Raw genomic sequence first — 14,614 nt, 5'->3', positions numbered from 1 at the left:
GTTTGTGTGCAAGTGGAATGTATTCTGGAGATTGTTTACCCGAGGTGACCAATTGGATCCACGTGTGTGGGTCAGGACTCTCGAGCAGAGTAGTAGTAAAAGTAAGTAGTAGTTAGAAGTAAGTTAGAAGAAGAAAGTATGATGTAGTACAGTATGTATCTCTATAGTATAGTATAGTGTAGTGTAGTATAGTATAGTAATTAATTAGCCCTCTGAATCCATGGAGTCAGATGCATCATTCTTCCCTGGATTGGGGGATCTTCATAAAAACTATACTGGAGGATGCCTGATTTGGGGCCTCCAGTGTTCCCAGGATTGGCAATGGCACCGAATTTTTAAAAAGCTGTGGGGTTTTTTTTGTTGTTTTTTTTTTTTTTTTTTTTTTTTTTTTTTAATAACATGAAGTACTTTACACGGTTGTGTTGCACACCTTGCACTGGAACAGGTTGTCCAGAGAGGCTGTGGAGTTTTCCTCATTGAAGATATTAAAGAGCCATCTGGACACAGTCCTGTGTTGGACACAGGCAGGTTGGACCAAATGACCCACTGTGATGCCTTCCAACCTGACTCACCCCGTGATTGTTTTTTCTGGATCTGGACGTATGGGATGCAATGTTTATTATCTTTTACTTATCTGGGTGGTTTGGCGTGAGGGGTGGGGTACGTTTCAGGCAGCTTACTCAGAGCCGTGTCCCACAGCTGGCCTGCTGTGTCCGTGGAGCTCTGTTGGTGCTCCAAAGGCTTAACTAAAGAACATCCACAATGTTCTTTAGTAACACACTGAAGAACATCCGGAGGCAGGACACGGATCCCTTCCCGCCCCTCCCTTCCCTGCGCTCCCGGTAGCGTCACGGTGCGCGCCGGCCCCGCCCTTGCGCCGGGGGAAGATGGCGGCGGCCGGGGCGGGCGCGGGGCGGAAGCAGGTGCGGCAGGAGGAGCTGCGGCGCCTCATGAGGGAGAAGCAGCGCCAGAACGCCGGCAAGAAGCGCATCGACTCGCCCTTCGCCAAATATCCTCGGCACCCTAGAGCTCGGCTGGGAGGGATGGGTGGCGGGAGGGGGTCCGCGCCCCGCTCGGTGCTTCCCTTAACGCGGCCGGCACGTACAACAGCCTGGGGCACCTGAGCTGCTCCCTGTGCAACGCGCCCGTGAAGAGCGAGCTGCTGTGGCAGACCCACGTCCTGGGCAAGCAGCACCGGGAGGTGAGAGCGCTGCGGAGGGTCTCGGCCGGGCTTTGCGGTTGGGGAGCGCCGGGACAGCGCTTGGGAAGGGGAGGCGCTGGGAGAGGCCGCGCCGCCGGAACGGGGCCTGCGGTTCGCTGCTCCGGGCTCGGTGCGGCAGCGGGAGCGGCGGGGAGCCCGCCGGGATGAGGGGGGAGCCCGCCTGGCTGTTCCGTCTGGCCTCTGTTCTCTTAAAGCCCGGGTGGGGGTTGAAGGCCAGCCCCTAGAATGGGGGTCCCGTGTCCTTCAGGGGTCCGCTCCTCCGGTGAAGCAGTTCCCACCGTAGCGACAGCTTTTGGCCGTCACTTGTCTGCAGCTCGGACTTGGACCCGTCCCCTCCGCCTCCCCGGGCTTGCTCGGGCATCTGTGAGCTGTCCAGTGACAGCTAATGCGGGGTTAAGAAAATGCACCTTCTTTTTCCTCTTTGTAATTCAGCAGTAAAGATAAAGAACTTGTGAAGCAAGTCAGGGAGTTTGTAACTTGGATGTGACCCAATTTTTTTTCTTATCCTTTAAAGTTCTGTTGCTACTTCTTAGCAAAAACTGAAAGACTGTGTTTAATTTTACAAGTACTGAGGAAAAGACCAAAGGAACAGAGGGGTTCCAGTTCATTGCCTGTATTCAGACGAGATGACTGTGGCAAGGCAGGGTGATGTCTTTCATGATGTTAAAATGTCATGTTTTATTTTAAAACACTTAATATTCCAGGACTTTAGAATAAATCCAGCCCTCCTGCTCTTCTCTCCAGTGCTTTACTGCTGTCAGTGTCACTGCTCTGCTTTTTCTACTGGTACAGCCTCCCTTGTGTGAATGTCAGTTCCTCTTCTTCCATGTCACATCATTCCAGAGGCTGACAGAAACACTGGTCTTTGTTTTGGTACCTCTGGTGTCTATTTCAGTGATACTGTTCTAAAAAGGTATCAGCTCACTTTGATGAGCTGTTGTAAAAGTTCATTCTGTATTTTAAGCTGCAATCCAGAAGTTACTGCTAGTAACGTGCCCCGAATTTTTATTTCTTTACAGAGAGTTGCAGAATTAAAAGGCACAAAGCAGACAGCCACTGGCTCAGCTGCTGGCACATCCTCTCATCCTGTCAAGAGAAAAACAGTTGAGACAGAAAATACAGACCTAAAGAGAGTAAAAGGTAATGAGAGGGAAATGCTTGCCAGAATCCGTCCATTTTACACCTTGAATGTTTTTGGTTTGTTTTGTTCTTGTGGAAGTGAGTATGAATATACCAGACTGTTGAGTAAATGAACAGTTAATGAATACACCAGACTGTTCAGTTAATGTCAGCCCATTGCTGCTGAAAAGGGGAAAAGTTTGTTTGTTTTTTCTCTGTGAGTTCTGTGTCAGGAGAAAACAGTGCTTTTGGAAGTTTACCTGGTTTTCTTCTGGTTTATTGGGTTAAATTATGTCATGGAACTGTGGGCTTGGCCCAGGGAAGCAGTGTAAATTAAGCAGTAAGAGCACTTGCCCAGAAGTGGTGTTACTCCTTTTCAGTGGAATCAAGTCACTGGGTTTCCTCAAACCATGCACCAAAATTCTTGCCAAAGGAAAGACAGTTAATTTTTTCCCTTGGTGCTACCAGACATGTAAATATATATGTTAAATATGTATGCATTTGGGGACTTGGTGCTGTCATAGAAGCCTTAGGGATGTTTCTTTTAAAAGCATGGATTTTAAGAAGTTCTCTTGGCTGTTGTACAGGTACAGATGAAAAGCCACACACGTCTTCATCAGGGTAAGTAGATCTTGTTATTACCTAGGAATTTTTTCTAACTATCAATGGCTGCATTCTCATCCATCTCTTCCTTGTCTCTGCTTTCTGTACAAGGGCAAAGGTTCAGAGAGTCAGCAGATCCCTGCTTCTTCCTGTTCCCTAGCACAGTTGTATAGTCCTGAACATGGCAGCATCTTCCTGGGTGGAGATAATTGTATCAACTCTGAAGATTCCCTGAGAAAACAGGAATTATTTTACTGTCACTGACAGACGTTAAAGGATTGACACGTGGTGCTACTACACAGCTTGAACATAACCAGATTGTAGCATGTATTCTAATAATGCTGACATCCTAAAGAAGAGGTGTCAGTCTGAAATTAAGACAAATTTTCAATGTATAATTCAATGATATTTATTAACAAAAACTACTAACAAGTGATAGATCTTTATTAGGATGGTTTTTGTCACCTAGAATTCGTGTAGGTGCATATGCTGCAGTTGAACTTGTACAAGTATAGGGCTGTATTTGACTTCAAGGGGTTGGGTTAAGCATCTCAATTGCCCCTAAAAGTTTCTGATGGTATTCAGACATCTTTGTGGGGTGGGCAGATGTCAGGTGACACTTGTGGGTCTCCTCTGCACTTCACAGGATAAATTACTACCTTTCATAGGTACCACTTGCTGTTTCCTTGTACGAGTTTGAGTTTGTGTGCAAAATTAACACTTGAGAGGTTCGTCCATTTTTGAACTTGTTGGTATAATTAGTTTAAAATACAAGGTGGAAAAATGTTTGACTATTACTCCAGCAAATCTGTGTTTTCTCATTGCTGAGCCTGTGTGGCTGTTCTAAATTGCAGTCCTGGACAGCACTAGGTACCCAAAATAAGTAGCAAATTACTTAGTAGGTGGAAAAAGAATTACTTTAACCACCATTCCAATTTGTTATGGGTTATTTTTATTAATGTGAATATGCAAATGGAAAAATGGATCTAAAATATGTTTTCAGAATTAACCTGGGCATTTCTGGGGAACTTCAAATGAGAGCCCCAGGCGTGTGCTGCCTTCAGACAGTGGCTGTGTTGGCAGCTGTGCCGTTCAGGGCGTTGCTCAGGCTCTCACAGAGGGCCTGGGCTGCTGCTGCTGGGCTGGAGTCACTGCTGTGACGTTTCTGACACTTGTGTTGTGGGCTCTTTACCAGGCTGCCAGCAGATTTTTTTGATGAAGCACAGCCAGACAGTGCCAGTGTACAGCTTTCCAAGGGCCCAGGTCCCAGTTTATTGTCAGGGAATTACGATGATGACGATGATGAAGAAGAGGAGGAACAAGAACAAACAAGCAAATCTTCTGTTGTGCGTAAAACTGAAATTCCACCTCCAACTCAAGAAGTCATAGCTAATTCTCTGCCTGCAGGTAATGCTGACTGAAATAGTAATTAGTAATTCTTAGTAATTAATAGTAATTCTCTGTAAGGAGAAACTGTGATGTAACTGATGATGAAAGGTTTTATTTTATTTTTCTAATTATTGCATTAGGTGATGGTGAGGGTGTGTAATACTGAAAGTAGAGATAAACTAGCAAAGAATCTCATGTTATTGTGTGGTGATTGCTCATTGATTTTATGTTCTAGTTGTTTGAGGCTGCCAAGGGAAGTAACATAGGTCTGTTCTTCCCTTGATTCAGTAAGGTACTAACTGAAATTCCTGTGTAGTAGGAATTTTAGAAAATGCCTGAACAGCTGTTCTTTTTGTCATAGACTTCTGTCCTTTCCTATAGACTTTTTTGACACCAAAACTCCAGCTGCTCCTATAGTTTCCCATTCAGGATCCATACAGAAAGCAGAGATACATGAGAAGGTAATTGAAAGGTAAGCAGTCGAATCAAATATTGATAGTCTTAGCAATTGTAAGCAAACATTTGTCTTCCAGGAAATAGAGACTGTGATCCCTTAGAACCTATTGTTATCTTGCATTCAGAATAGTTTGTATATATGTGAGCCTCAGGCATTATTTCAGAGAGGTATCTTGCACCCTAGGGACAGGAGAAGAGATGGAGCAGTGTCATACAGAGTCTGTTTGACATCTCTTTGCAAATTTTAACACAGGGTACTGTGGGAGCTTCATGCAACCACTGCTTTCCTGTTTAAAGGAAAGTGCTTGTTGTGTGGTAATGGTTCAGCTCACCTGAGCACTCCTTCTGACTGTGCTGTAGTCTTTCAGAAGTAGCAGCTGTGCTGTTACAATGTTTAGGTGTTCAGCACAATGGAAAGAACAGTTTAAGAAGCATAAGCTACAGCTCTTGTTTTAACAGTGAGATTTAAACCTTTCTGTGCAGTTCCTTCAAAGCAAGGAAGGATCAAGCTGAACGAGGAGGTTTTGATGGTTGTAGATAAAAAAAACTAATGGCTAAAAAAACCTGCTGTGTTTCTGCATACTTACACAAAGGATTATGAATTTCATTTTTGACTATTTTTAACTCTGCAATGAAGCAGATTGTAAAGTATTAACTTGGGCTAATAGTAATCAAATGTTTCAGAAAAGAAAACACTGCTGAAGCTTTGCCAGAAGGTTTCTTTGATGATCCTGAAGTGGATGCAAAAGTAAGTGATCTCCTTGTTTTATGCTACTGGATTTATTTCTGCCAGTTGTAATGATTTGTTGAGTAGTAAGGTAATTTTTTACCAGGCTTTTCCAGGTAATCAGTCATACTGGAATGTAAGAAAATGACTGAACTATTTAGACTAGAATAAACTATTTCAGTTGGAAGTGACCTATAATAATCATCTAGTCCAACTGCCTGAAAACTTCAGGGCTGAACAGAAGCTAAAACTCGTTCCTAAGGGCTCTGTCCAAATGCCTTTTAAGCACTGACAGGCTTGGGGCATTGGCCACCTCTCCAGGAAGGCTGTTCCAGTGTTTGCCCACCCTCTGGGTAAAGAAATGCTTCTTCCTACTGCCCAGTCTGACCCTCCCCTGGTGCAGCTTTAAACATTCATTCTGTGTGAATGAGAAAACATGAAAAGGGATGGAGGTGGGCAGGAAGAGCTTGTTAAGGCCATCTCTTGAAAAGTATTTTTGATTATGGTTCCTATGTGACTCTTAAAGAAATGTCATTTGTTGGTTGGAATACTGAACTGACATTTGGACAATGTACCTTTATTTCTGTGAGTCATCGCAGGAAAAGCAGTTCGCTTAATTTGTACATTCAGTTTTGCTTTGGAATTGGGGATATAATAGTTCTTGAATGTCCTTTGTGAGATCCTGCTGAAAAGTGTTGAGTCACTGTGTGACTGATGGGGTGCATCCTGTTGGAATGAAAGCAGCTCTGTGTGGCACACCCTGTCATCTCCAGTGCTGCTTACACCACAAGAGGGAACCTGGTCTTCAGCCCTCTTGTCTTTTACCACCTGGGGGTTTTATGATGCTCAGAAAAGAAATGTGACTATTCACCTTCAAATTCTCAAACTTTCTCAAACCCCCCCCCACAACAAAAAATCTTGAAATCCAAAACCATTCGTGCTTCCTTCAGCTTGCACGGTGCTAAATGATGACCAAAATAAAACGCTGGTATTTGAAATACAAACCTTTTTTTGTTTCATTTTGTCAAATTTGCCACAGATTTGATGGCTTTCTTGCTTTCTTTATTAAAACACAGTGCTGTAGGCCTAAGTCTTTTTTATTTTCTTTGAGTATATTTTCTTGTTCACACAGTGGAAGGCTGCTGGTATATTTAAATGGCATTGTGAGGCCAAGACATGACATCTAATTTGGAGACCTTCCAAATAATGCTCCTTCATCTTCATTTAGTCCCACTGGCCCAGCTAACAAGCTTAGGTGTTTTATTTGCTCTGGCAAGACTCTTTTGGCACTACTCATGCCCAGGTGTTGCTATATGTGAATAGTTTTGAATAATGATATTTTGAATATTGAAACATGTAGCTGAAAAAGCCATCCTTTGGCTGATTTTTTGTGGGTTTTTTTGTTTTGTTTGTGTTTTTGTCTAATTGAAGTAGTAAATTTTTCAAATACTTAGTTTCATCATAAGTAGGGAATGCAGGAATGCCTAGCAGGAAAGGAGAATCTGCTTTTATCTGTGAGGACACTGGTTAGTGACCTTTGTTCTGGTTATTGCCTCCACTGATAAATTTACAAGTGATTACTTTTTCCATTGAATTGCTTGGAGAGGCTCTTCCTTTTAATGAGCCCTTTCTGAGTGTAACTAATACTCAGAGGGAGGAAAATGTTTGTGACATCACTTATGTTGAGGTGGCTGCAGTGGTTCTGTGTTGGAATCATACACAAAATAATTATTTGAAGAATTAACTGTGTGTTTGAAAGGGAGATTGTGGGTGTGAAAAATGCTTGTTATTTGCATCAGGTACTTAGAGCACATAAATTCTGGCTTAGATAAATATTTCAAGAAAAATAATAACTTTAGTGTTTAAATTTATTGTAAGAAATACAAATAATTATGAATTACAAAAGACAACCACAATGCATAATAACACAGTACATACACATATGATAGAAATAATAACAGAACAGAAAAATGAAATGATGACTATTACTTCCCAGTATGAGTTTGCTTGGAAGCTTCTAATTTATTCTATAAACTTAATTCATACTACTTGATTTTGTATAATCACTCAGGAACAAAACACACCAAACTGTTGTCTTTACTAAGGTGATGACTGACATGTCACCAAAAGAGCAGAATGAATAAAGGGAAAATAAAACTAATGCAAAAAGATGGTATCATGACTTATTATGTTCAAACTGCTTAGTTCTCCTAGCTATATAATTTCTACCCAGTCCTGAGTCAGGCATAATCTGTCCTCTAAAATACATTATATGCCACATCTTCCAGTCCTGAATTGTGTAGGTTTCAATTACACAGGTAGACTACCTTGTTTATTTATTTGCATTAAAAGCACAATCTGGCTTTGATTACCTTGGCTGTAGATCTTAAACACATTCTTACCACGACTACTTTTTCAGACTTCATCTCTTAGTACTAAATGCCATCTACCACAGAATAAAAAGCTTTGCATGTCATTAAAATTGGTTTGTAGCTGTACAGTTTCTTCTGTTAGCCAACAAAATTCGACTAGATTTGAAATACAGTCAGGCTATTTAACACCAGCAGACTAGTGACTGAAAGGTTTGATATTTTATGTTATGCCAAAGGCAAACAATTCACTGCTTTTTGGCTTGAAATGGCTACTCTATGCAATTGTACAGGCAGCTTACAGAAGAATTCAATAGTTATCACCTGACACAGTGAAATGGCAGACCATCAAACTCACTTCTGTTACTCCAGACATTCCACACCAGCCACTTTTAATCAATAATTATTCTTTAAAGCTGCAGTCATGGATGTTGTTTAATCCAGGAGCAGAGTCAGATTTTTCTTCCAAAACCACTGTGCAGCTGCACTCTCTCACTCATATCCATTACTTAAACTGAGATACATCAACCAGACTTCTCTGATAACACAGCATAATTTTTCATATTTCTCCTGTTTTTTTTTTTACAGTGCCCCAAAGAGTCATTAGACTTAAATTGTTAATTTATACATTTTCATGTTCTTTAGGTGAGAAAAGTTGATGCTCCAAAGGATCAGATGGACAAAGAATGGGATGAATTTCAAAAGGCAATGCGACAGGTCAACACAGTAAGTAATGGAATCTATATTTATTGATTCTAAATACTATACACAATAAGGAAAACAACAGTTTCATGCAGCTCTGCAGAATGGCTGACATCTGCATTTGTCAGCTGGTTGTTTCAATGCAGTGTGTGGTTAAATGCACTTTATAAATGAGCAAAGGGTTCTTTGTATTTTCCACTTAAATGAAATTAAGATGAGAACTTTTAATCAAGATCCAGTCATATGTATCTAGTTACATTTGTTACACTGTATTTTATTTAAATACTGTTTAGCTAACATATACCTCAGATCAGTGTCCTGTATTCAAACAGGACACAACTGTGGGCTCTTCTTTAGCTCTATATTCAAACTTTTAAAAACACTACCCATTTGTCTGTCTTTTTAGAAAAGTATCTATAAAGTGTAGGTAACCTGGATTTCATGTTTAATTTAAATGCACTGGAAAGGAACTCCAAAATCTGGGAAGGTGACGAAAGAGTTTTGAGACACGTAAATTGGCCAGTTTTTCTGTACTTCAATTTTTTACTGTTTACCATTGCATGGAAAGTCTTCATGCAGCAGGTGTTTATCTGCCCTTGTGTACAATTTAAAGATTACCTGTGTTCTCAGTCTTCCCCTAGAATATTTGCTATCCTTTTAATTATTTTAATTGTAAATAGTTACTCATATGTCAACTGCTGAGAAGGTGGTGCAGAAAAATGTTTCATTGCTCATTTTAAAGCAGTCAGCACTATAAACAGAGCAAATGTTCATACAAAAGCAGTGGTGGATACATTTTGCTAGCATAAGCCATTCAGATAATTCTTCAGCTTAGGAGGAATCTTCTCAGTTATGCGTGGACCATTGATTGCATAGCATCTCCCAGACATTCAGATTTGAGAAAGTATATGCTGAAAAAAATAACAGGTTAGAAACACTTCGGGATCCAGTGGGAATATTTAAACAGTATGTTCAATAAGTGGTGTGTATTTAAGTCCCAAGCACTGGGATAGAGCTCTTGTTTCAGCCTCAGACTGTGGGTATGTGTCGTTTGCTTATGCTCAGTTTCAAATCATAGAGTATTAAAAATTTCTAAAGATAACCCCAAAGCAGCCAAAAGTCTTTTGATTTTAAGAAAAAGCATTTCCATGTCAAATTAAACCCGACTTTTTTTTTTTTTCTGTATTTGCCCTTTTAAAGATGGGAATATACATAGAGGAGATTGACACTAACTTCAGGTGGAGGGGAGCAGGGGAGGACACAGACATTGTAAAGGAGTGGAAGTGGAATTCAGGATGAAGGTGAATTTTCTCAGTGCTTTTCTGGTTTAGATTTCAGAAGCAATAGTGGCAGAAGATGATGAGGAGGGACGACTAGATCGCCAGATTGGAGAAATTGATGAGCAGATGTAAGTAGATCAATTTTTCCTCAAATTCTCTGTCCTCTAGCAGTAATGGATTGCTCTTTGACTGGAGTGATAAAAACGCTTCTAATCTGCGATACTACCTTTCATTAATCATCTGAGTATTTGAAGGACAAACTCCCTCAAATTGCAGAATGATACCTAATAAAGACACGGATTTTGACACAAAGTTTTGTAACTTTCTCCAAAGAGAGATTGCACTGGAATCACTGAAGGTACCCAAGGCAAATTCTTGGAACAAACTGTCCTCTTCCCCTGTCAGGTGGCTTAATGTCTTAATTTGTATTTCCCTGGGAGTTTTGATTGATGTAGAATATGTGTGAACATTTTAAAGGAACATTTCCTGTACTGAAAATGTCCTGTGTTGTGGCAAACCCTCTTTAATTCTAGTAGAAGTTTAAGGTTTTGTGGAGTGATGCACTTCATTACATGAAGCAGTTTGTTTGGTTTTGTTTAGCTGAAATGGGGAGTGTGGTGGTTGGATGGGCAGTGGTTTAAACTCAAGCAACCTGAAATACAGCTCAGTGGAACAGTTTGTTACCATTTTCCTGTAGCTCAACACACTGATATTAACAGCAATAATGGCAATGGTAGCAACTCAGAAAGAAAGGCACTAGAAATTTCACTTCAACCCTCTGGGCAGATTTACATGCTGCACATAATCAGTGTGTGGTAACAACAGCATTGGGTTCAAACTGAACTTTGCTATTACAGGAATGCCTTTTAACAATGTTAGTGTAATTCTGAAGAGGGCTTGAGCTAAATTGCCTCTCTTTAAGGACTTATTTTTCTCACTAACTAAGGCTGTTGTAAGTACATAGAACCAAATTCAGAAATTTGTAGAATACTTCAAGTTTTAATTGTAATCATTTTTCCCCAAAATGAAAGTTCCAAACACATTTTTAAAAACGTTTTGTAACGTTTGACTTCTGAGTGTATTCAAATGCAGGCTATTTCAAATTAAGTTGAAAATGAAATAAATTCCTTGGCCTTCAAATCTTCAGCTATGTAAGAATCATATTGGTAATATGCCAGTGCAGACAGGATCTAGACAGTAACCCCTCCATGTTGACCCTTCCGAGCAAATAAGAATGAAAGGGGCAAAGGAGAATTTAAATCAGGCTGGTACTACTTGGCATTTTCAAAAAAAAATCCTATTTGAAGTAGCTAGAATGGTTATAAAACACAATTCAAGGACAGAACTTTTAAAGTGAATAGTAACCTGAAACTTTTGGATTGTGTTTACTTAAAATGTTCCGTTACAGCAGAGAGGAAGCAGATAAAGAATCTGAACACTTTGGACTGCTTTTTTTATTTTCAGAGATGCCACCACTAGATTATCAAAATTGATAACTGATGTCACACCTTTCCCTCTTGAAAACCATAAATGGAGCAAAGAATGGCGTTCCTTTTTGTGTGGAAGTGGATATTGGTTCTGTGCTTTTTGAAAAATGGTTTGTGACTGTATTGCAGTTGTTAAGTATTTGGATCAGGTCTCACTGCTAGAGAATTGACCAAGCCTCTCCTCAGTCTGTTTTCACTTGAAGAATACTGAGAAGGTGCACTAGCATCTTGAAAGCTTATTTCTTTTTCACTGTTGGGAAGCTGTAAAGCTTCTTTATCCAAAGTTGTAGAAGCAAAATCCAGCACTGGAGGTGATGACATTAACGTGGAAAGGCCCCAGATGTTAACAGTGTTTCACTTTCCAACAGTGAGTGCTACCGCCGTGTGGAGCTTTTGCGGAACCGCCAGGACGAGATAAAGGAGAAGTTAAAGGAAGCCATGAGATTAAAAGCAGCACAAGAGAAAGAGGAGGAGGATGTTGGGAGTGAAGATGAAGAAGAACTGCAGGATTTGCTGTCACAAGACTGGAGGGTGAAAGGGGCTTTGTTGTAGCATTTTTGCAATGTGGTTGACACTCTTTTTATCTGTGGTCTTGGTTCCATTGTTAGAAGGGAGATTCTTTTGTTAAATATTTATTTAAAGAGGATCGTAAGCTAAAGAACCAAGCTTATTAAAAAAATTTTTGTAGATCTACAGTAGTGTATTACTTGTTGTAAAAACTGTATATTGCAAATGTTTTACAATACTGGATGCACCTTTCCTATTAAAATGACTGGTTTCCTACCAGAAGTATTTTAGTGGGATTAATTAATCTGTAAAGAATCTGTAGGTTTTTGGAAGCATTAGCTCAGTTTGGTAATTTTGAGAGTTGGCTTATTGTCTATAGAAGTACATAGTCTACAGATTTTTCCCAGATTGAGGGTTTAGGGAAAGGGAAATACTATTCATTTATGTTTTCTTAAAATTTGTAGGTGGCCTTCTGTCCATTGCCCCAGCTCCTAATAAAATATGTGCATTTTTTTTAGGGTCTGTTACAGTTTCTCTGTGTATATAAGGACTAAGCTCAGAAAGGCTGAGATACAGCTTCTCCACAGTGTATAGCCTGTAATGTGCCATAGCATTGCTGGATATTTTTCTTTATGGTCTCCTGTTTTGCTTAGTGCAGCCATCATGTAGCATATCTCACACTTCTTGAACCAGAGGGATGAGAAGGCATGGTTACATATCTGCATCACTTAATGAAAGGGTGACAAAATGCCTGCGAGAAAGGTGCTGCACTGAAAACTGAGGAGGTAAAATAATAATTGCAAATACTGGAAATTTTCTTAAAATATTATTTTAGGCACAGAAAGCATCTTAAATTGATTCTGTTCTGATAAACACAGATTAGGTAAAATCAAGAACCAACAAACTTGACAAGACTGGGACATGGAAGGCAGAACTACCTTTGGTAAGTGTCTTTTTTTAACTTTTGTGAATCTTCAAATACAGATTTACTGATGACTTGTTGAAAATAAGAGGGACGTGTGGCTTGATTGATATCAAAAACTAAAGTTGTTAAGAACAGGTTAACCTTTCTTTAAAATACTCTAGATTTAAAACTAGTGAGATTTTAAAGGGGAAAAACAAGCTTTGCTCTTATGAAAGCATTCCAGTTCCTTGCCTCAGAGATTATTATCAACCAAGCAGTAAAGATTAGAACAAAATTTAGATGTTTGATTTGCCTGTTTTTGGGGAAATATCTGATATGGCAGAAGCCCTATCCTTATAGTGAGATGCTTTTTTATCACTCCCAATTTTTGTGGTCCTTAGGTTCAGCTCTTTCTATTTATAAAGCTGTCAAAATTCAGTGTTTTATTGCATCCACACTTTCCTGCTCACATGTGCTGGCTTACAACTGTTAGTAAGAGGAATTGTAAGTAGCTGTTGCTGCTGAAATGTTTGATGTGACACTGAAGTCTTACATGAATTAGGACTGTCACTGAGATAGCAGCATTCAGAGAGTATTGAAATACAGAATCAGTGTTCAGAGAATATTGAAATAAATAATGAATGTTTGCACAAGTTGGAGAAAACTCCGTTGGACCAAAACTGAAATAAAATGTCTTTGTATACATGAAACATTGGAACATCAATGTCTAAGGTGCCTGTCATGCTGCACTGTAAGATCTCTAGATCCATTTATCCCTGTAAAGAGAACTTGCAGCTGAGAGGGTGGTGCAGTATTAACAGGACAGTCTTTTTCAAAACAAACCAAAGCACAGTCCCTCAATTTCTCTCTGAGAAAAGCTAAGCCAAGTTCCTGATTGTTCTTTTGTTCTTTGCTTTTCACTGACCCCACTCACCAAAGCACACAAGCTTGTTAACACTTAAACTTCAGAACCACTCTGCATTTGGCTTAATTTCAGAGAAACAGATGTAATGAATATCAGGTTACACTGAACATCATGGACATGCATGTTTTGACAGTATAAAAATGCTAATCTTTGAGTCTGTAAATTACACTTCCTTTTTGCACATTTTTCCGTAATTTTACTTTCGTCTTGCACAGAAATCTGCAAATCATGGTTTCAGCTGTGGATGAGTAGGAAATTAACTGAGCATTAAAACAGTTCATCTGTTTTAGTCCAGTTGCCTTCATCTTTAGAGGTATCTCTAAAGGCAGTGAGTTTAGTTACAGTGCAGGATCTTGGACATTCAAATCCAAACCAGTGCACCCCATTGTTATGAGAAGATGGCAGGAATAAACACCAGATCACTCATCATTCTATTTGTTCTCCTTGCATAACTTGCTGAAAGGGAAACATGGACCAGCCAGGGGGCGTGTGCATTGCTGGGGAAGTGACAGCATCCATCCCTCTTGGTTGTGTTTTGTTTAGGAGTTGGTGCTCTTTTCCTTGGAGCAATCTCACAGATCTCCAAACAGTTTTATTCAAGTGTTTTACACCTTACTGCATACAACAGTACCTTTCTTCAGCTTTTGAAACAAAGCTTTTAGAGAGCTTTGTGAAGATAATGGGAGTGTCTTTGTCCCTTGTGACCACTGACGTGCATGTGCTGTCATGTCAAGAGAGCAAGAAATCATCCTGCTTTTTTAGCAATGAAAGTAGCATGGCTATAAGAGAGGAGTATCCTAACCTAATTTAGTAGTCAGGCCAATTTATTAAGGGAAATAATCTCCTGTATCTTAGAAAAACATTGGGATAATTAATTTGTAATCTTAAACATGTCTTCAGTTTTAGAAAACAATTTTATGTACT

General features: G+C 39.9%; 2 protein-coding genes across 8 annotated transcripts in view; one reads left to right on the top strand and one right to left on the bottom strand.

Moving 5' to 3' along the window:
* The first annotated feature begins 887 nt into the window (after nt 1-887).
* On the top strand, nt 888-13,475 carry ZNF830 (zinc finger protein 830). 2 transcript variants are annotated; one of them, XR_010028736.1, is made up of 11 exons: nt 888-1,009; nt 1,102-1,201; nt 2,242-2,362; nt 2,929-2,962; nt 4,140-4,351; nt 4,715-4,805; nt 5,474-5,537; nt 8,531-8,611; nt 9,919-9,995; nt 11,723-12,646; nt 12,740-13,475. XR_010028736.1 is itself a non-coding variant. In XM_063164113.1 (10 exons), the coding sequence occupies exons 1-10, from the start codon at nt 888-890 to the stop codon at nt 11,904-11,906; spliced, it is 1,086 nt and encodes a 361-aa protein (XP_063020183.1). In that variant the 3' UTR covers nt 11,907-13,475. The 2 variants fall into 2 exon arrangements, 1 of the variants encoding a protein (XP_063020183.1); XM_063164113.1 differs by having other exon boundaries at nt 11,723-13,475.
* Nucleotides 7,367-14,614, bottom strand: part of LOC134422090 (poly(rC)-binding protein 3-like) — a 495,993-nt gene continuing 488,745 nt past the window's right edge. For all 6 annotated transcript variants that reach the window (XM_063164066.1, XM_063164073.1, XM_063164092.1 and 3 more), the window contains one exon: nt 7,367-9,498. In XM_063164066.1, coding sequence (XP_063020136.1) covers nt 9,478-9,498 — 21 coding nt within the window. In that variant the 3' untranslated portion in view covers nt 7,367-9,477. The remainder of the gene's footprint in view (nt 9,499-14,614) is intronic.

This window comes from Melospiza melodia, chromosome 1 (assembly GCF_035770615.1).
Source record: "Melospiza melodia melodia isolate bMelMel2 chromosome 1, bMelMel2.pri, whole genome shotgun sequence".
Taxonomy (NCBI): Eukaryota; Metazoa; Chordata; class Aves; order Passeriformes; family Passerellidae; genus Melospiza; species Melospiza melodia.
The sequence above is the reverse complement of the archived record's forward strand: the minus strand, read 5'-3'. Positions and strand labels throughout refer to the sequence as shown.

Bases quoted from the DNA above. Each gene is read 5' to 3' on its own strand.
- ZNF830 (XM_063164113.1), top strand. From the start codon at position 888: ATGGCGGCGGCCGGGGCGGGCGCGGGGCGGAAGCAGGTGCGGCAGGAG. The intron at 2,363-2,928 runs GTAATGAGAGGG...GCTGTTGTACAG, and splicing joins AGACCTAAAGAGAGTAAAAG to GTACAGATGAAAAGCCACAC. The intron at 5,538-8,530 runs GTAAGTGATCTC...CATGTTCTTTAG, and splicing joins ATCCTGAAGTGGATGCAAAA to GTGAGAAAAGTTGATGCTCC.